At 43.2% G+C, this 20,206-nt stretch overlaps 1 protein-coding gene across 7 annotated transcripts in view; it reads left to right on the top strand.

The window, feature by feature from the left end:
* The window catches only part of EML4 (EMAP like 4), a 162,928-nt gene that overhangs the window by 66,640 nt on the left and 76,082 nt on the right, over positions 1–20,206 (top strand). For 3 of the 7 annotated variants that reach the window (XM_055725570.1, XM_055725569.1, XM_055725566.1), the window contains exon 1: positions 1,415–1,640. The exons of 3 other annotated variants lie outside the window; for them this stretch is intronic. In XM_055725570.1, coding sequence (XP_055581545.1) covers positions 1,562–1,640 — 79 coding nt within the window. In that variant the 5' untranslated portion in view covers positions 1,415–1,561. Of the gene's footprint in view, positions 1–1,414; positions 1,641–20,206 lie in introns of those variants that run through there. One more of the 7 variants, XM_055725564.1, reaches the window with a different exon arrangement.

Here is a 20,206-nt window from a genome sequence, read left to right as displayed (position 1 = left end):
TTGTGTGCCCTTTCGTTTTACCCTTTATCGTCTTGCACCATTCAGTTTCTCAGTCCCTTCCTTTTATTAACCATGGTAGTTGGCTGGCAGGCCTCATACTGCAAAGCTGGCTCCAGCTGACTGCCTTTTTTTTTTTTTTTTTTTTTTAAAAAAAAAAAAAAAAAAAAATCACTGCAGAGGTCGATTCCTCCAGCATGTCAGGGACTGCCGGTAAAGGAAGATACTCCTGAAATCACAATAGGCTGGTAATTCTGGGGAAAACACACAAAACCCATTGTGTGCTGTCTTAACTGCATGTGGTGTTATGAACCTTCTTATCAAGTCTTTGTGATGTGTCAGAAAGGGCTGCCCCTCATTTTTCAAATGGAGGCATGGATTTGCCCTCTGTGTGGGATGGGTGTGTGGGGTTGGTTGGGGGTTTTTTTGTTTGTTTTTTTTACTATCCCACTGTTGTCTGGAAATCAAAACTTCAATCCAGAGTCATTTAATACGCTTGCAAAGCTTGAAGATAATAAACTATTTGAAGTATGATAGAAGAAGCAAAATCTATGCAGTACATATTCACAAATAGTTTTGTTTTGACATTTATCTTGCTGTAGTCATTCTGCCAATTGGCTTCAGGCAGGGCTACCAAAAGAATGAACACATGTTGCATTCATTAGTTCTCATCTGGCTGTGCTTCGTCTTGCAAGGCAGACAGAGTCGTGATGGTGCGAAGCAGACGGTAACGTGTGTGCTGCGCGTGCCCGTGTGGTGAGCAGAACCCTCGCTTTGCAAATCTGCTGCTTTTAAGCTGCCGTGTTTTGTTTGGTTTTAATAGAATGGGTTGTGAGTGTGTTGCCAGTGATGTCATGGCTTGCTCGAAAGATGTCATACGAAAAATATTCAGATGCAATGCTACGGGGCCAGCCTCCCCTTCTGCTTCCCCCCCCCCCCCCCCCCCCCCCCCGTGTGAACTTCTCACGTCGGGCCTGGCCCGCCGAGGGGTCGGTGGGCGTCGGGCACACGGACGGGCCCGGGGGCGCTTTGTCCCGGCCTGCCCCGTACAGACAAGTCCTTGTCGTTCGTCGCTTGTGGTGGCTTTTCGCGCTCAGCGCGGGCGCAGGCTGGTGGCTGGTGGCTTCCGACGGGGAGTGCGGGAGCTGGGGGACGGGGCGGGGGGGAGCCGGGCGGTGCGGGAGGGCGGGGAGGGCGAGCCTGGCGGTGCGGTGCGGGAGCCGGGCCGTGCGGGAGCAGCCGCCGGTTTCCCGCTGGGGAGCGGGCCGGGGAGCTCCGCTCCCCCTCAGCCACGGCGGCGGGGCCGTGTCGCGGCGGCGCTGGAGGGGCGGCTGACGTCTGAGGGCTGGCCACTCCCTGTGGCGGCCGCCGCGGTCGGTCCCCGTCCCACCCCCGGAGCCGCTCGCTCTGCCCGGGGCTGCGGGGAGGCAGAGGCAGCGGGGACCGGCCGCCTCCCGCCCCGCTCTGTGGCCTGGGAGGAGCCGCTGGGAGCCCGCGGCATGCCGGCCCGTCCGGGGCGCGGGGGCTCGCCCTGAGGCCGGCCGGGAGGGCGGCGGGGGCGGGCATGGACGGCAGCAAGGACGGCAGCCTGCCCTGCCTGGCCGCAGCCTGCGACCCCTCGGCGCTCGTCAGCTTCTGCACGGGTAAGGTGCCGGCGGCCGCCGCGCAGCGCGCATGGGGGGTCCCCGGAGGTGCCCTCCGGCGCCCTGCGTTCAGCGGCCCCCTTCCCTGCAGCGGGGAGAGGGAGATCCGTAAAGTAAATACTGGGGTAAATATCTATCTGTGTGGTTTAAGTGAATGTTGCCGCCCGCAGCGGCGGCAGGCAAGGTGTGCGTACTCGGGCTGAGGCGGCTCGCTGCCCCGCAACATCCTAACCTTGAGAAAATTAATTAAAAAAAAAATTCAATATGATGTTGATGTATGCGGACAGCAGAGAAAACGACTGGAAGGTGACGATGCTAAGCGAACGCTGGCAGGGCAGGCGGCCCCCGGCGTGGCGGCTCCCGTGGGCGCTCCGTGCCTCCTCGGCAGCGTGGGGGGGGGTCCCCGGCCCGGGGCGGGGGGGCTGTGCGAGAGCCCCCTTGGCAGCCCTGGGGACGAGGGCCGCTGCTGGTGCCCAGGCTTTCGCTTTGACCCCCCGGGTTTAGGCAGGGCGGAGCGCGGGGAAGCCCCGGCCCGTCAGGCGGCAGCAGAGGGTCGTTCATCGGCGACTCCGACGGGGCGGCTCGGTGGGCTCAGCCCGGGCGCTTGACCTGCGGAGCTACGACCTCCCCTCCCCGCTTTACTTGTACTAAAATTGAAATACTTAAAAGACATTTTCTTTCTTTAAACGGCTGCTATTAACCTAGCCTCTCCCGAGTGCAAGTCAGGTAATGAATAGCAGCATTCTAGCTGCATCAACCAAAAGTATTGTGAGTGAAGTCTTAAAAAGACCAACGAACCAATAGCCCCCACCGACAAATCTCATCCCAGATGAAGCGGATGGCTCCTGTGTGCGGTGGGGAAGTTGTTCCTGCGAATGAAATCGCAGAACAGCGATTCTTTGTTTGCTGATGCACGGCGTGCGGGTTTGGTAAAAAGCACAACATCCTGCACAGAGAAGTGTGCCTTCTGCCCTAAACCGGCATGGGCAGTAGGAAAGCTGGTTTAAAAAACTCCAAACAAAAAACAACAGCAAAAAAACAAAATCAAGGGGAGGTATTTAACACACAGATTTTTATGTGTGTTTAGTGGCAGAAAGGAGTGACTTTGCCGCAATGTACTTCCTTAAAGTGAGCAATGTGCTGTGCTTTATCTGCGTCAGAATTCAAAGCATTCGGTTTAGAATTCAAGATGTTGCAACCCTCGGGAAACAGGGAGGGTAGATTGAATATTTTAAAATTACAAGCACTTCATACAGTCTTTTGCAGGCTTGCAAGGATTTTTACTTTAAAAAAGAAGGGCTAATGTTCAGCTGATTATCTTCAGAACAAAATTCGCAAGAGCAACAATTTTTATAGCTACAAGTTGCGACTTTGTTACTGATGAGTGCAGGCTTGTGTTAAGACGTATCTGTTGTCTTCAGTGGCTTTTAGCAAGAGTGTCTGATCGTCTATAAAAAAATAGCAGCCTCTCAGACTTGAGCTTGAGGCATCTTGGATTTTGGAAGATAGCATGACGTGACGGACTTACCTTTGAGATTTGTCTAGTAATCCAGCAAAACAAGGTGCACGGAATACATTCTTTCCTCATGCGTATGTTCTGCTTTAATTTTTTTCTGCATTTTAGAAAATAATTTTGACTAAAATCTTGGTGTAGAACTGAGGGTTTTGCTGAATAAGACTTAAAGACAGCATTTATAATTAAAAGAAAATGTGACTATGGATAGTCTTAGCAGTGTAATGTGTTCTGCTGATTTAAAGCTTGATTCCTGCTTATGTTATTAGACCTAATATACCTTTATATAAAGTTTGCTGAGCAATGTGTGTTTACTTGCAAGTAAACTCACAGTGATAAGAAGCTCGTATGATGGAGAATCAACAAGTGCTTTGTTCATACGAAATTTCTAACCTCATCCTTGAGAGCTCCTTGCCTTGAGGGCCTTCAGCAACTTTGCAGTGGTAATCAGCAGGAAAAAGCCTGAGATTAAGCTGTAGAAAGAGTTTATTTTTGTAAAACTTTTTGGCCATACATGCTTGTTCTCGCTTTATTAGAAGATTAAGGCTTTGTACTAACAGTATGGTATTTCAGGTGAGGTGTTGGGGGACAACTTAATTTTTTTTTAGTAAGTGTCCTATAGTGATATCCTTTTCTATAGAACTTCTCTACCTTCTCTTTAATTTTGATTTGTTTTGTGCGCAGGTATCATTGTACATACATCCAGTTGCTCAGTTCTTGCCAAAGCTAAAAATAAATTCTAATTCTGTAGTGGAGGAACTAGTACTCCCTTTTAACATATGGGATATCAGTGCTGATGGGCAACTTAATTAGATTTTTAAAAAAGCTTGTTTGATGTCAGTAGGGATGCCTTCTTTTTTTTTCCTACTTGTATTTAATTAGCTGGTTATAACTAAAGCTAAGACAAGGGCTTATGTCATAACACATCCCTTCAGGAAAATCTTAGGTATCAAATTAAACCTGGGGTAGAATTTAGCTTAAGTGATACAGATCAGGATAGAAAATTTCAATTTGACCAAGGAAAATATTTACCTGTAAACAAAACTTCAGTTTGGCACGCTTCTTGATTAAATGTTTGCTTCCAACGACACGACATTGTAAACAGAATTTATAAATGGAAAAAAACCCCAACACCAATGTCCTCAGATTTGTAGGCATTATTGCTTGCAGAATCTTAGATTGATTTGTATGCATTTATCTTTAATGTTAAGATTAGTAGAGAGTTTTCTTGGGGGGTGTTTCACAGTGGGGATTTGCTAGTTGCTGGAGGTGTTGATGGTAAAGGTGGTGGTCATCTTGCGGTGGCCCTGCAGGGTTTCTACAGGGGTGAGACCAAGCCCTCCTCAGGCTTGGTGCTGCGCACCAGGGGCTCTCACCGTGCCATGGAGGGCAGCTCGGCCAGCAGAAGCTTTGTTCTCTGCCTCGCTGGCAGGGAGCGACATGCCTGGTGCATGGTGCTGTTCCTGCTGCCTCGCTTCCCTGCCTGCGCACTTGCAGAGAAGTACTTACTTTGAGTTAGTATCTTATGTAAGGAACTTTGGTTTAAGTATTTAGATGTCACAAGGGCATTTTTCTTTCTAGTGCCTATGACGTAGGCAAAAATAGACAAATTTGACATAGAAGTCCTACTTGCAGCTTGATATTCTACCTAAAATAGTTAGGTACTGGATGGGGACCAGTTAAATAAACCAAGCAGCAGCCTATTTCAGGGGATTACATCTTGCTAAACAGTTTGTTTCTTGTCTTGCACTGCCACAACTACAACATTTGTGTTGATGCAGTGAAGCCTGTCTAAACAAGACAGCTTTTGTTGTAATTGCATTGAAAACTTTTCAGCTAGCCTTACTCTAGGTGCTACCAGTAATAATGATGATAAATACAAAACTCCATATCACTATCTTAATACTTATAAAAAAAAACAACCAAAAAAAAGTCTGAAAAAGTCTGTATCCTCTTAGTTGATTCACCTAGAATGTTACAATATTCAGTGTTTGATTGAAAATTTAACTCGCTGTGGATTTTGGTGCATTTGACACGCAATTTAACTATGTGAGAGTCAGTGCTGTCATAGCTAGTTGTTTTAAAACTAGTTTAAATTATTTGTAATGTGTACTTGTTAAGTAATCAGTCTGTGTTGTCATTTCCATCTCCCAAAATATCAGACTCAGAGCGAGTTCTCCTGCCTTCAGCTGACACATTTTTACAAAGGAGGGTGAATTCCCAGCAGCCTGCCTTATGAACCTACACGGCTTACCTAGTACAAGAATTCCAACTGGCAGGACCCAGGGGAAAGGCTTTTGTCATACCACGAGTATGAATCCAGAGTTCAGTGAGCAGCCATTTGCACTGGGGGATGAGGGTCAGGCTTGCTAATAGGCCCAAAACTCATTTAAGCATTTTTGCTATCGGGAAGTTATATCAGTGAGGAGGTTTAAAGGATTAAAAACTATATTAGAATAGTATTGTCCACAGTCTTGGGCTAGAAATTTGTTAGTAGCTTCTCTGAACTTGCTTTCCTGTTTTCCAGAAAAAAACCCCAACATTTGATAGGAGCACACTTAAAGAACCACAGTGAGTTTCCTGGCTGAAGGAGGCAGAGTGTTTTATTCTCTAGAAATAATGACATGCAACCCAGCTATTCTGTAAGACCTGGAGCTCCTTCTCCCCAAGGTTGCGGTAGTCCAAATGCTTTGGGCTTTATTTTGGGGGAAATTCTCTGCTTCCTATTGGTCCCCTGAAAGAAGGGCAAACTGGTCCCTGCCAGGAAGAGCAGTAGTCACCAAGAAAAGAATGCAAATGGTTGCATTTTTGCAGACGTGATCATTCATGCTTGTAATTGATGGGCTTAAATGGCTGGAAATGGAGCTTTCCAAATGTAGCAATGGATGGGGAATTACTCTCCTTTTGTGTGCTTCTTTGCTTATTATGCTGTACTTTATAGAATGGAATTATGACAGCCACCACTTTTTGCTGGCATAATTTTCCACACCAGTTTGACATCTTCAGCTAGGATTCTTGTCTGATGTTTCCAGGCTTCATTACATTAAATTTATTGTCAGAGTGCTATTTCCTCTTCAGATGCTACCCCCTGTCCAGGTAACTGAGGGAAGGGACGTGGCTGGTGTGACACAGCGGTGCACACACAGTACAGACCGGTGCAGTGCCAGTCGTGCAGAGCTGTGGGGATCCCCCTGCCAGGTCACACACACTGTTTGACTCTGCATGTCGCCCACTGTAGATGTTTGCACGTACTCAGCTCGTTAAAAATCTTCCAATGTCTGTCTTGACTGAGAAACCAAAATAGTGCATCAGGTACATACTTTGCTAAATAACTGCTTTATTAATCTGTAGCATGTGACTAAATACCTGCAGTATTGTCCTGTAGCAGAAGTGCTATGTAGATACAACATCAAATTACCACTATCATAAAGGTGTCCATAGGAGTTTGCATCTCACACTGTTTAGAAGGTTAATACTTACCCTGACTCAATGGAAAAAACTTGATTTCTTTAACTTGGTATTTACCCTTTAAAAATGTGGTTACGTTTTTTGGTAATGTTTCTTCTGCTTTGCCTGTTCGGCATCTTGCTTCTAACAGTTCTAGGAATATGTATTAGTCATCAAAAGGGGGTTGAGGAGATAATGGTGACTTGTGGATGATAATGGTTAGCATTTTCTTAGCAGTCGCAGAAGGCAATTGCAAGGTGAAGTAACTGCAAGCCATGCTCGGAAGCTGCTGACGTATCAAAACCAGTGAAATATCAAAGGTGCAGTTGACTCAGCAAACTTGTTAAAGGTCAGATAAAAAGGTTCAGACTGCACACACTTTCTCAGCACTGAGTCTTTGCTCTCAAACTTTGAGTGATGCCCAGATTATGAAACCTAAGAAAGTATCTTTATGAACCCTGCGTCACGCTGCTGCTTCACATGGATAAGAAAACTAATCAGGAAAGCAGCAGCATTGGAAGAGCTCCCTTTTGCAGCATGCAGAACTAAAGTGCTTCTTCAGCCTGCCTCTTCTGCCGTGAGCCAAAGCAGCTCTGAGAGCAGAACTTGCAAAGAAACACAGAAAACATGCCTGACCTACAGATCCCATCCTGTGAACAGGGAAGGAGAAGGAATGACCAGACATGACAGTCATTAGTCACAGTGGTTTATTGTGTGATGAGAAGACGCTCTGCTGTATCATAAAAACAGATAGAATTTAGGTGTCATGTCTTCTGCTTTTGCTTTTCTCTCCCAGCATCATTTTTGTGCTTCGTGCGCTCTAAAAATGCATTAATTAGTTGGGGCTTGCCCTTGTTTCCTCTTCGGAAGCATTTAAAACCATGAGAATACCACAGTCAGACCTCTGATACCTATGAAATGCATCACAGGGAGCATTCCCTTCCATGAGAAGCTGAGGTGGTCTTCCAGGTTTTTGCATGCTGCTGCCACCGTTGCTATTACCCATTTTGCTCTGTGGCTTTAGTGGCATGGTATCTTGAGCAGTAAGGTTTTTAGGAGTTAGTTTTCTTAGGTGATAAAGGGGCAAAAATCAGAGCTGGAAGTGGCTTTTTATTCCTGAGTGGCTTGTGCTGACCACGTACAATTTCTGTATTGGGGTTACATTATGTGGCCGGTGGTGGGGTGGCCCTGGGGGGTGTTGGGCAGGGGTTTGGCAGGGGCAAAGCTGTGCTGCTGGCTGTGCTCCCTCCATGCCAGAGCAGTGGCGCTACTGGAGAAGGGTCACTTGTCCTCTCTGCTAGAGGGTTGACGCCGGGAGGTCTTCCCCAGCTCTCTCGACGGCTGTGTTTCGTGTCATGCTCTTGTACGAGGGCTTTTTGCTATGTAAGCTGCAAGTCGCAAGGGGTGGCCACACCTAGTTGGCGTGCAGGCTTGCACATGGGTTGCAAAGGGTTAAGTGAAGGTGGGAATTTACAGCATGTTGACACAGTAAGTTACTAAATGTAGATTAGTAGGTGAAACAACCTGGTGTTTAGTCTTGAGTAAGAGCCTGTGCTTGAGTAGTTACCACATGGAAGCTGTGATACTGTTAACTCCCTCTTGGGCTCACTCCCTGGTGGTTTAGGTGGCCGTCCCCCGGGTCACAGCCCAAAGAACATTCTCATACTTGCTCGGTTTTAATTCTTTCATGCTAACACTAAAGATAAAATACAATTCATAAAATAAGATTATCGGAAAGGTTAGAAGATGCTGAAAATGTATAAAACAATTTTGTTATTGATGTATTCTGTTGAGGGGGAGGGGGGATCCTTTTCATGCATGAAGGATCCTGTTATTTTGGTTGCCAGTATTATATAGAAATAGCATGCTTCTGGATGGTTCTTATATGTATAAATATCTGAATTAGTATAGCTAATGCTTAACAAGTGTGCGCAGAATGAATGAATCTTAAAGCATAAGCATTAGATGAATAAACTGGGTAATTCTGTTGTTTGAGATGATAGCTACTTTCAGAATAAATATTATTTTTTTGGCTTTAGATTGTTCCCCCCCCCAGATACGATACACAATTAGAGAAATTTCCAGGATTTTTAAAAGAGAACCGAATTGCAGACACTGGAGACCGATGATATATAGCTTTTTCCAATACATTTTTCACTTCATTAATTTGAAGTGTATTAGTATGAAACTGTAAATTTTATTTCTATGGGTTGCGGGCAGGCTTTACCTAGCATTGCTCTTCCTGATCTCTTCTTAAAAGCTGGAAGTGATGCCCAGTGTACTGAAGAGCTTTGAGGAAGGTGTGCAAGGGAGCGATGGCTGGCGTGGCACGTTGTGTGGCAATGCAGAGGCTGCCCGGTTGCATTGGTGCTGGTGTGCATTTGTAGCAAAATACTCCTTCTCTTTTTGAACTTCTGTATTTTAGCACATAAAGATTCCTCTTTCTGAGGAGACTGACTGATGTCAGTTCTTGATAAATTAATAACTTGATTTTGGGGAAGAAGGAGGAAAACGGGGAAAAAATGCAGCTTAATTCTGGCTTGTGACACTGCTGTTACTTGGTCCACACCAGATTTAATTCTTGTTTCCCTATCAAGTATTTGTGGTACTTGATCATTTCTAATACTAGACACATCCATGATCAGTCCTGTCTCCCTTGCTATTTGCAGGGATCTTTTCTGTACCTAAAAACTGTTGCTTTGTAGCAAATAGTAGGAAAAGAAACCTGGAATATTTTTTTTTTGCTTCAGAGGCTCCATCTGTGGAAAGAACAGATGAGTAATCTGTTTATAATACAAGGTGTGATGTATTAAAGCAACTTTGATAGAAACATGATCTCTTTTGGGTTTAGAAAATTTGGCAAACCTTCCACATAAGAAATGTATGCGTTTTCCTACAGGATCCTTTGAGAAGGAAGGAAAAGGTATCCCTATGAAAAGGCATATGTTTTTCCCATGCAGGCAAATTCCATGCATGCATTCATGATGGTTTCATATGATTTATCAGTAGCAATTGTGACACTTCAGTTTTGTGCAGGACTTCTATGTAAAATATGTTCAAGGTGAAATCTTAGAAGGTCTTAGCCTGCCTGTGTTGTCCAGCATGTTCTGTTTGGTGATTGTTTTTTCTCTGGGAAGTTGTATCATCCCATAACACTGTGTCTGTGTGTTTGTGTTTGCTTGCAGGTGAATTGGTTCTGAAGCCTGCTTTATGGCTTAGCCTAAATAAAGATGAGACCTAATTCCTTCTTTTCCAGTGGACTTATCCATTTTAGGTATAATAGTGCCAGGATTAGCAACTGAAATTGTCATTGAAACTGGCTTCATTTTCATGTATTATTTTCTGTGGAAGCAGCTTAACTATAATGTTTTAAAATACATGTGTAGTCACACATACCGAAGTCTGTTATGCTCTTCAAGAGTTCTTCATCAATTAAGCCAGTTTAATTTCACAGTTACCGCATTTTTTTGTGGAGCATTTGTGGAAACTTACTTTTGATAGTGCCCATGCGAAGGAAAACGTGGCAATGGTTGATGGTAGATCTGCCGTCTGAATTGGTTAAAATAGTATCTTTCTTTGTAAAATAATAAATTTTGATATTAAATACTTCTGCAGCTGTTCAGATGTGGTGGGTTGCAGAACGGCAGGATCGATGCCCAAGCAGTCAGCCTCCTGTCAGGCAGCAGCAGCAGCCACAGTGGCAGGCAAGGTGTGAGCAATGCTTTCCACCCACACCTTGTTTATAGGTGTTAACTTCAAGGCTTCCCTGGGGCTATTTATTTGCTAACAAAATAATAATAAAAAAGGAGTTTAAGTAAAGAACTAGTCCGGTTTTTTAATTACATTTATGCTTGGTTCCCCTTTTTGAGGGTGGCTGTTGACTTACACCGGTATAGCTATTTCTGCTTGCTGTCTGGTCTGAAACGTTTTCTGTGACATACAATGTGAAAATATTCCCTTTTATTTCCCAATACTTGCTCCTCTGTAGTAACTGAAATGGAGATTGTGACTAATGTGTGATGAGTAGTTGCAGATACCACCTTGCAGGTTGGCTGTGTGGGAGTCATGCAGCTTGTGCTTTATTCTTGAAACTAAGCAGAGAGCAGTGGCTATAACACGAGTAGTTTGTACAGAGAGGTTTTAGTTCCTTTCTATGCAACAAAACCTTGCAAAACTGCTGTTTATTTGGTTCCACCTGGAAGAAGCAGTAGTTGTTGTAGAGGTGTTCCTCTAGTACAAAAGCTGCAACCAGTGGCAACATCTGGGGAGGCGTCTTGGTGGAGGTAAATGAAAGTAGGATTTTGGCTGCTGCTGTTGCAAGTGTTGTGCTGGATCTAACTTGTGATCAGAGAGATTTAGTCTCGTGCTCCCAAGGAACAGTGAACTTTTAAAAATATCAAAAGCACACCTTATGTCTGTTCTTGCCTACAAGGTACAGGAGAGGTTTAATGACCACGAGACCAGGTTTCCTGCTGCAATAGTGAGTGTAAGGTTTTCAGTGCGGAGCTGGGATAAGAGGTGCCTCCTGCAGGAGATGCTGCCCGCTGGGTCGGAGCGTGATGGGCACGCAATTGTGACTGGTTGCCCTGGGCCGGCTGCAGCAGCGCCTCAGCTCTGGTGGGTGGTCACAGGACAAAACCAGACATGGGGATTAATACTCCTTTATAATTATTACTCCCTCTTAATAGAGCTTTTTTTTTTTACATTGTCATCCTTAGCTTTTGGATAAGGAAATGTAAAGAAGGATGATAACTTTTCAAGGTCACTTTAGCTTGTCAGAAAGAAAGTTGGCATTTTACTGAATGGGCTCTGGTACGGAGAGGTAATGAAGCAGTGACGTATAGGGCTCTGCATAAGTGGAAGAAATTCCTATACCTGAAATACCAGAAAACTAAGATCAGGCAGTGAGTTGCTAAGTCTCTTTCCAAACAGATTTTACCTTTATCTGAAATCACCGTGTCCTGTGACTTGGAGAGATAAGAGCCTTCAGATACCCTGCTGTGTACAGCAGCCCTGGTGCCTCTCCCCTCCTCTGGTGTAAGCGCATTTCTGCTGAGCACAGAAACCCACCGGGTACCACTCTGCCCTGCAGAGCCCAAAGGGAGGGCTTCCCCCGCAGGGTAGGGAAGCGTTTTGGGAGAAGGACCTCCGAGTGCCCAGGGGAATGCCAGTGCCATGAAACCAAATTACTGTGAGTTGGTGGCCTGTGGAGAGCCGCCAGCCTCCCTGGGAGGGGGTGCAGGACTGTCCCATGGGAAGAGTGTGGCATCCTGCCCTCCCGTCAAGGTACCCCTGAGAGGCTCGCTGTGAATTTGGGGGAGTGCTGCTGAGCAGGGGTGTCTGCACTTAAAGGCTGAATTTGGGGCCTGAAATGATGCTGCAGAGGACAAGCTTAAGCGGTTTTCCCTTAAGCACAAAGGAAAATGAAGTTGAGCGAGAACAGCGTGCACTGTGTCTGTGTTTGGAATCGATATCAAGAAGTGAATCTCTTTAATGTGGCAGTACACTAATACTGGTATTTTTATATGCATATCCGTCATTTCAATAGGAGGCTATTCTTGTTGCGTAAACATAATACTAAGCCTGCAAGATAACATCCTATTGCCTGTGAAACACAAGCAACCACTGACAGCTGCACAACCTTTACAAACCAGATTTGTAAGTGAACACTAAGGACAAAAAAGTATTTCTTTGGGAAAGGAAATAAATAAAATAGACCAGCACTCTTATTTTTCCTGACTTGTTGGATTTTTTCGTAGTGGCATTTATGATAGAGCAGTTTAGAATACCGTAGAATGAGATCAAAGAAACATAGTTTGTACAGTGGTATTTTTGATGTTACAAATTAGATATCAGTCCTGGGGGAAAGAAAAAAGAGCAGTACAATGAAGCAGCCAGAACAACAAATTTCAGAAATGTTCCAACACTTTTAATTACAGTGATAATGTCTAACTTGATTGCTCGATAACAGAAGCTGGAGATTATTAATTTGTGTTTCAGGATTTGAGATTAGTAAAATTTTGAAATAAACATTGCATGGTACAAAATAAATTGTATCTGTAAAAGAAGAGGGTATGTTGCTTTGCCTGATGTTATCTCACTTAATGATTTCAGTGCTTTTCTGTTTTGCTGCTGAAATTATACCCTAGAATTGATGAGAATATGGCAAGCTTCAAAGAGTAGAAATAATTTTTCTCCAGGACAAGAACATTTTTATGTTCTTGTTAAAAGCATATCACAAACAAAAACTCAGGTAAGTTTGCTGCCTGAATAAACAATAAATATTTAAGGTGTTGGCAGGTTTCTGTAAGTTTCAGAGTAAAAGTATGTTGGTACTACTGAATTCAGATGTTTTGCAGCAGAGGAGATGCACTACAGTGATGGGGGACATTGGACTTCCTATACATTGTTACAATCTAAAGATTGAATGTTTTGCAAACTTGGATTTTATTGGCACATTACTGGAAAAAGTACATTGGAAATATTTTGGAAAATCAGTTCATAAAGGTTACCTCTGGGGTTTAATTTCTGACAAAAAGATACCCTACATATATGGACCGTTCTCTGAGCAGGAATTATCACCATCGCTCTGACAAAAGCAGTTAAAAAATAAGTGGCATGGGGACAGGGAGGGCTGCAAGGGACAGGTGGAGAATCTGAGATTACTGTGAGTACTCTTTAATTCTTTTTTCCCCCTCCTAGATTACTGTGAGTACTCTTTAATTCTTTTTTCCCCCTCCTTTGCCCTCCCTTTCCATTTACAAGCCTTCACACCAACTTCCTTGCCTGCAAATGAGTTTGCAAAATACTCCAGGAAAACCAGAGTGTTTCAGATGATCCCATGTTTTTTGGTGAACTGTGCAATGTTTGCTGGATTTGTGATGTTTTCAATAGTGGTACTTTTGTCTGAGCCTGAATATGGTTATTATTATCCTTTGTTGTGTTGAGCAGATCATTGACAATTGATGCTGTCTTTTGTAGATTTATGCAGTAAAGACATATGGTTAAAGAAAAGTGTTATGAGTGGGAAGTCAAAGACTTAACATGAAAGTCAGAATTGGGGTAGTCTCTCAAGCCTATATTTAATCTTGTGGATTGTAGCAGTATTAAGATGCAGCCTTTAATTGCTCGATCATAGCTCCCCCAAGTCAGAACTTGGAAAAGGTGATTTTGCCTAAAAAGCAGTTGCTTGGTATTTTGAGTTGCCTTTGTTTTCTTTGCGTGTCTCCCTCTGTTATGTTTATGGCAAGGCTTTTTGTCTTGCTTTTCAAATACGTGCATGAATTTAAATATCGACTGCTGTAGTACTTACGGTAGTGCCTCAGTAGCCCGTAAGTGTTAAGTTTTATGCGGTGTGGGACTATGGTTGTATTTAGCAGATGAAGAGTGAAGTTAAAAAGAGATTAAGGTCAAAAGCATCTGCTAATTATCTGATTTTCTAATTAAGTAATTGCCCAATTTGAAACGCTGAAGACTTGATTGTCAAAGTGCATGGGTAGGACAGTCCTGTAGGCATCAAGAGCCTGACCACTTCTGGCCACCTACCTGTGAGAGCTCATCACTTTTCAATGCTGGTGTCCAGGTTTCAAGTTAGGCAGGACATGCAGGTTTTTCCTCCCTCCGTGCAGCCTTGGGAGTGTGGGAGAGATGCTGTCCTGCTTTGGCCACCCTGGAGCCCCAGGCAGTGTCTGGCTTCCCCTCTGTCCTGCAGAGCTGGAGCCTGTTGATCCTGCGTGGGGTGGCTAGGGTGCCATCTGCTCGTGGTGCAGAACCCTTGGTGGAGCGGACGGTGTCAGAGATCCAGTCCCTCTTCAGCATGTGAGAAGTTGTTTCGTTAGAAAATTTTAATTAGATCCATTTGGGCATGAGGGAGGATAGGGGAAGTGAATCCAGGTCCTGAAATTTTTAGCTTAGTTTCATGCTTGGTGAAGTTATTAATTTTTAAATTAGCATTTTATCATGTCATTCTATATTAGAATATCATATATTCTAATGCTTCTAGCACAACATGAAATACTTTCAACAGAGGAGTAGTAATACATGTGTGCTGGAGCGTTTTTAATGCATGCCTAACTTGGAGCAGCTCGTTGCAGCTGTCTCTTTGATTGCTGCAGGAGCTTCCAAGCGTATGTGTTAGAAAAGATGCTCTCAGCCCCTCTTTCTGTTATGACGTGAAAATAGAGTGGCATCAGATATTAGACTGGGATTGCTGCTGAGAGAATTACATGGGGGATCCCAGGCGTGTACCTGTAACCACCATGAGTTCTGTCTACAGAGGGTAGAGGTTGCTCACCTGTTGCAGAAACACTATTTTGGAAGGTAAGGGCTTGTCATGTTGGTGGAAGGCCAAGCACCGAAGAGTCCTGAGCTTCAGAACAGTATCAGGAACATCAAGAGCTAAGCAGTGTTAGAGGAAGAAAAATACTTAAAAACCGCAGGACTTCTTCAGTGGTGAAAATCCCGTGAATGATCCTACTGATGCATCGTAATGGCGGTGGAGCTGATACAAAGTGTTCAGTTGGGGAAGGATACGTGACAGCACCAGCCTAATTACCTGCCTCCATTACATGGTAATTACATGGATACCAATGTCAAATACGAGAAGTGTATGTAAGTGTTGGCTTTGTTTTGCTTTCTCAGTCTACCCATCAAAACTTGTATTGGCAAGTACAAAGTCTGATCTGTTTCTTCTTAGAACTTGTATGCCCAATAAATTATAGTTACCAGAAACTTGGGCAAGCGGAACACTCGTGTTGGTCAAATACAGCATGGGTGGAGTTATGCCCTGCAATTCTCATGCTGATGTATTTCTAGATTATCTGTATTAAAAATAATATGAGTGTTTGCAGCAGCAGATGCACGGGCTTATTACAAATATATTTTTATCATAACTTCTGTTTATTACAAAGTTATTTTTTCAGGATGTTTTTGTATCTTCTTTTATTTTTTTCTCTCCCTTGGTTTTTCATGTCAGGAAAAAAATAGATATGAAAGCCTGTGTGCACAAATCTGTTTAGCATATACAAACAGAGCTACTAATTGTTAGGGTTAAAGTGGCAGATCATCTTACATGTCAGACCAACCCTTTAAAATGAGATTGCCTGAAAACATAGATGATGTACTATATAATGTAATGGTGCAGTAGTAGGCTCGTGGGCATAAACTTGCTTCAAATAAAGCATAAAGCAGCCCACAAATAGAAAAGATCAGTAGCAACTACTGCATTGCAGAGCATTCATGTGCTACAGTAAAATTATATCATGGATCATCTATAGACTAAAACCTGCAGTTGTATAATGAAAGTATGTCATGCTTAATTGAAAATTCCTAAGGAAGCTTTGTCCAATGTAGTTAATATATTTTTTTTCTTTTAAAATTTAATGCTGTGCTGTAACAATTTAAATTTCTACTTTACGGCCCTTTTGTTTTTCTAAATTGAATTTTGGGCTGTATGATTATCTATACAGTTATATACAGACCTGTTCAGTTCTATTCCAGGTGGACCAGTTCAAGTCATGCATAAATTCTCAACAACACAAATTATATTGCTTTCAGAGTTTTGGCTGAGGTTTTTAGACACAGTCTAGATTTTCAGACTTGAGTGAGGGTTGGTGGGAGTTGTCTGGGGTTGGGGAGGCTGGGTTGTTTGTTGTTTGTGGGGGTTTTATGGTCAGGTTCTGTATCCATCATTTAACATGGTGGATTGCACTGATGTATTTTAAAGTGAGTAATAAGCAATCTTTTTACATGGTTTATGATCAAAAATGCAGATGAGCGTTGGGAAGCTCACTTCTGATGTTTAAGGCACTATCCCCTAGACATCGAGCTCTTAATTTATGGTCTGATTCTGCAGTAGGATCTGTGCAAATAGATTTACTGCTTGCTGTGGACTTGTTAGATGGCTTGTGAAAGGCTAGTGGAGAGTAATATGTCCTTTTTTTTTATTTTTTATTAACTAGCTTGTAGGGGACTAAAATAAGATTGAACTATACAATGTTAAATAATCTCATGAGCTGTACAAGGAAGGCAGTTTTGTCAACATGATGGCCCTTGTGCAGCATCAACCCTGAGAAGATGAGTAGTGTTTGACCACATGCAGCTTTACTGAAAACCTAAAGAAATGGCCGTGGAAGAGAGAAATGTAAGGTTTAGCTAGGGTTGGAAGTGCTAACATGCAGTGTATGAGAGCCATGAGTTGGCGCAACCACTGTCTGCAGTCAATGAGTTACCTGTACCCATCTCAAAACATCTGCATTATTGTTTTACAAGAAAGTAAAGAAAGAACTTAAGCTTTGTCGCTGGCAATAAGTGTGGTATCAAGCAGAGCATTGTTTTAAATTCTGAATGGAAAAATTGGGGAGATTAGGGAAAGAGAACAAAGAAGTAGCAAAGGAGGTCAGATATATGTGGGGTAATTGAGAATGTCTTGCATTTGCAGGAAGGGAGAATTTGAGGAGAACTTCCCACAGCACTTCCGTGGCACCAGGTCTAGCTTCTAGGGACACGTTAGAACTTAATACTAATACAGTATCATTGTATCATTGGGGGGGGCGGGGGGAGGGGGAAGATTTTTTAATCTTCCACATTTGTGTTGTGTGTTTTAATTCCCGTTCTCTTTTTCTTGCCGTGACCTGTGTCCTCTACAAAACCAAGATAATTTGTCTGTGTGTTGGCATCTGGAGGAAGTGAAGGAGATACTGTGGGAAAAAGTGTGGAGTCAGATTCTGCTTTTTTTGTTTGGTTGGGTTTGGGTTGGTGGTATTTTTTTGAGATTATGTATTGGAGATATGCAACAGAATTCCTGATCTTTGCACCCTTTATAAGCTAGTCATACAACAAGTGAGCTGCAGAAAACTGCAGAGAATTATGTTTCACTTAACATGGTAGGAAAACCAAATTTGTCAGTTATCTCTTGGGAAATGCAAGCCTCATCCAGAGTCAAATTATTCACTGTTCTTCAGAATAAAAATTACAAGTTGTGCAAATACATACCGTCCTGAGCATATGGACAGTTTGTAGCCCTAGTGAGAGAGGGGTTTTTTGGGCCAATTATTCCCTGAAATTGTCGGGCAGATCTTTATACCAGTCCAAGTAATTTCTGTTACTTTTCTGTAATAAAAGACTCATACCACTCTGGGGGAAACACAGAAAACCGTGTGGGTGCCATGGCACACAGGGTTTTAAAAATATCTGTGGTTTGTGTGGCTTTATTGGATAAAATGTAGGATTTTCCACCCTGTGGTTTAAATTTCCGTGTGCTGGAGTTTGTAGAATTTGTTTTTCTGAAATGTTGCTTATGTGTAAAATGAAGCCCTTATGTTTAGTCGAGGCTGGGAGGAATTGACTCAGAGGAGTGATAATGGTTGGTCTGGAATTGTTGAGGGGCCCCAGCGTAGGCAGTTCAGTAGTAAGATATATTTTTGTCAAATGTAGTCAGTTCAAATTTCTCACAGGCAGTGAGCGATAAAGGATGATGCTTTTCAAATGCTTTTATGCTCACGTGCCTGATTGGTGACATGTGAGGCGAGGAGTGATCCATGGGTTGGGAGGTTTGTTAAGTACCATCACTGTGTGCTGGATACCCGTTTTTGAAGTTCCTGGCCAAAGGCTAAGGGGTAGTTTGAGCTGATGCTTTGTGTGTTCTGCTGGGAGTGGTTTGACACATGACTGTGAGGGGTCCCACGCGGCTTAATGAGTCTGTTCAGTGCTGTTCACTGGCAGTAAAAAATGAACCCTCATTTTTAGGATCATCCAGATGTCTCATGAGTACTGAATACAAGCATCCCATACACATCTGTGCTTACTGTAAAAGCAGGAAGAACTGATGTTTTAACGGCTAAAATTAAAAATCAAAGTAGTGGACTAGGATAAAATAATAAGACATCTTTTTGGAAGTTACAGTACTGTATGTTTAGGCCTGGCATGTTTTTGCTGTCATTTGAGTGTCAATACTCGTATCTTAAACCACTTTTTAAGATTGAAGGACCTTAGATCCACATCTGTGATCCGCTACCAGCAAGTGCAGCAGATGATGCTTTTTTTGCAGTGAATCTTGTTCCCAGTGGCTCTTTTGAAGGCATAGGTCATGGACAGCTTGGGAAATGTGACCAACACATCAGAAACTATGATACTTGGTTGGAATTAAAATAACCAGATAACTAAGAAGGTCTTTTTAAAATTAATTCGGTGAATGAATGGTCAACTGCACTTGCAGATTTCTTGCTATATTCCCTTAACAAGTTTCCCTCTCTAAATATATAAATCTTCCTCTGGTTTTGTAAATTAAGAGTGGCTCATGGAAGGTCTGGATAGATAGCTGAGACAGCACGATGGCAAGATGTTTGGAAGTGGGAAAAGAGGAGGGGGAGGGGAGGAGATTAACTTCTCTTCACAGGTGACTGACTTTGTACTTGTTTAAGAGCTTTTTCCCCCCCTGAAGGGAGAAGGGCATGCCCTTGAAGAGAGATTTTAGTTCAAACATCTTTTGCAATAGTTCTTTAGATTATAATAATGTATTTTTAACAGAAGAAGAAATCTGGAAGAGATTTTGAAAACTTCTATAAAAAAAAAAGTACAGTTTTGTAATGTGCAGATTTGTCAAAATGATCGCAGTTGTGTTTACTTTCACAGCATCTTCTTCTAAGCTAATCCCTAGCTGACTGACTTTTCAAGACATTGCCAAGAAGGGCATGTTGGACTTCAGTTGAATATTTGCTGTCATGGGTGAGGTATTTGGGTTGGGAATCATTCATTTTAATCCTCTAACAGTTGCCAGGGTAATAGATGATTGTCATCACTTGAAACAGATGCTGCTTTTGTAGAGTGATAAAGAACAATAAAATATCTTCCCAGTGTGCTACTGTGTTCGTTGATCAACCAAAATATTCTTGATTTCCTAGTGATCTTCTTGCTACTGGCTTCTTTCAGTTGCTGTGCCTCGTGTGCCCTCTCTGCAGAGCAGCCACTGGTGGTTTGAAATGTCTTTTTGCTCATTGTACACACATAACCCATCGCTTTGCCTATTTTTGAATCAGCGAAATGGCTTAACCTTCTTGGTGTCCTACTCACACCCCATCTATACAGCTATGACCTCTGACAAGGTGCTGGGCTGAAGTTGAGGGTCCTTCTGGCTCTCCATACCCTGTCTAGGGTTTAAGCCTCTGTAGCACAGGTCACAGAGGTGAACGTTGGCCAGCTCCTCTACAATCTCATTTGATACATGGGGGAGGTCAAAGCATTGCAACTCACCCTTCCAGGGCAGAAAGATTTGCTCTCCCGTTCTCCTTTGGAGTTCCTAATTACTGACTGTGGCTTCGGGAGCTGCAGAAGCCATCTGCTGTGTGAGGGTTTTTGGGGTGCTGAGGTCCAGCAGAAACAGTCTAGTTAATGTTAGTAACTGGTGGAGAAAAAAATATGCCCCATCGGGGTGAGCACTTGCATCTGTGCTGATCAGAGAGACAGACCAAGAGCGGAGGCTTTCCTGGGCTTTCCTGGTTTGGTAATTACTATTATTTGGACTTCACACAGGGAACACAATAAAGTCTGGCTTCTAAAATGATGATTTGACGTAGTTACTTATTCCTTTTACAAATGTTTTGTAGTGATC

The sequence above is a fragment of the Falco cherrug genome, chromosome 13 (assembly GCF_023634085.1).
Source record: "Falco cherrug isolate bFalChe1 chromosome 13, bFalChe1.pri, whole genome shotgun sequence".
NCBI lineage: Eukaryota > Metazoa > Chordata > Aves > Falconiformes > Falconidae > Falco > Falco cherrug.
The sequence above is the reverse complement of the archived record's forward strand: the minus strand, read 5'-3'. Positions and strand labels throughout refer to the sequence as shown.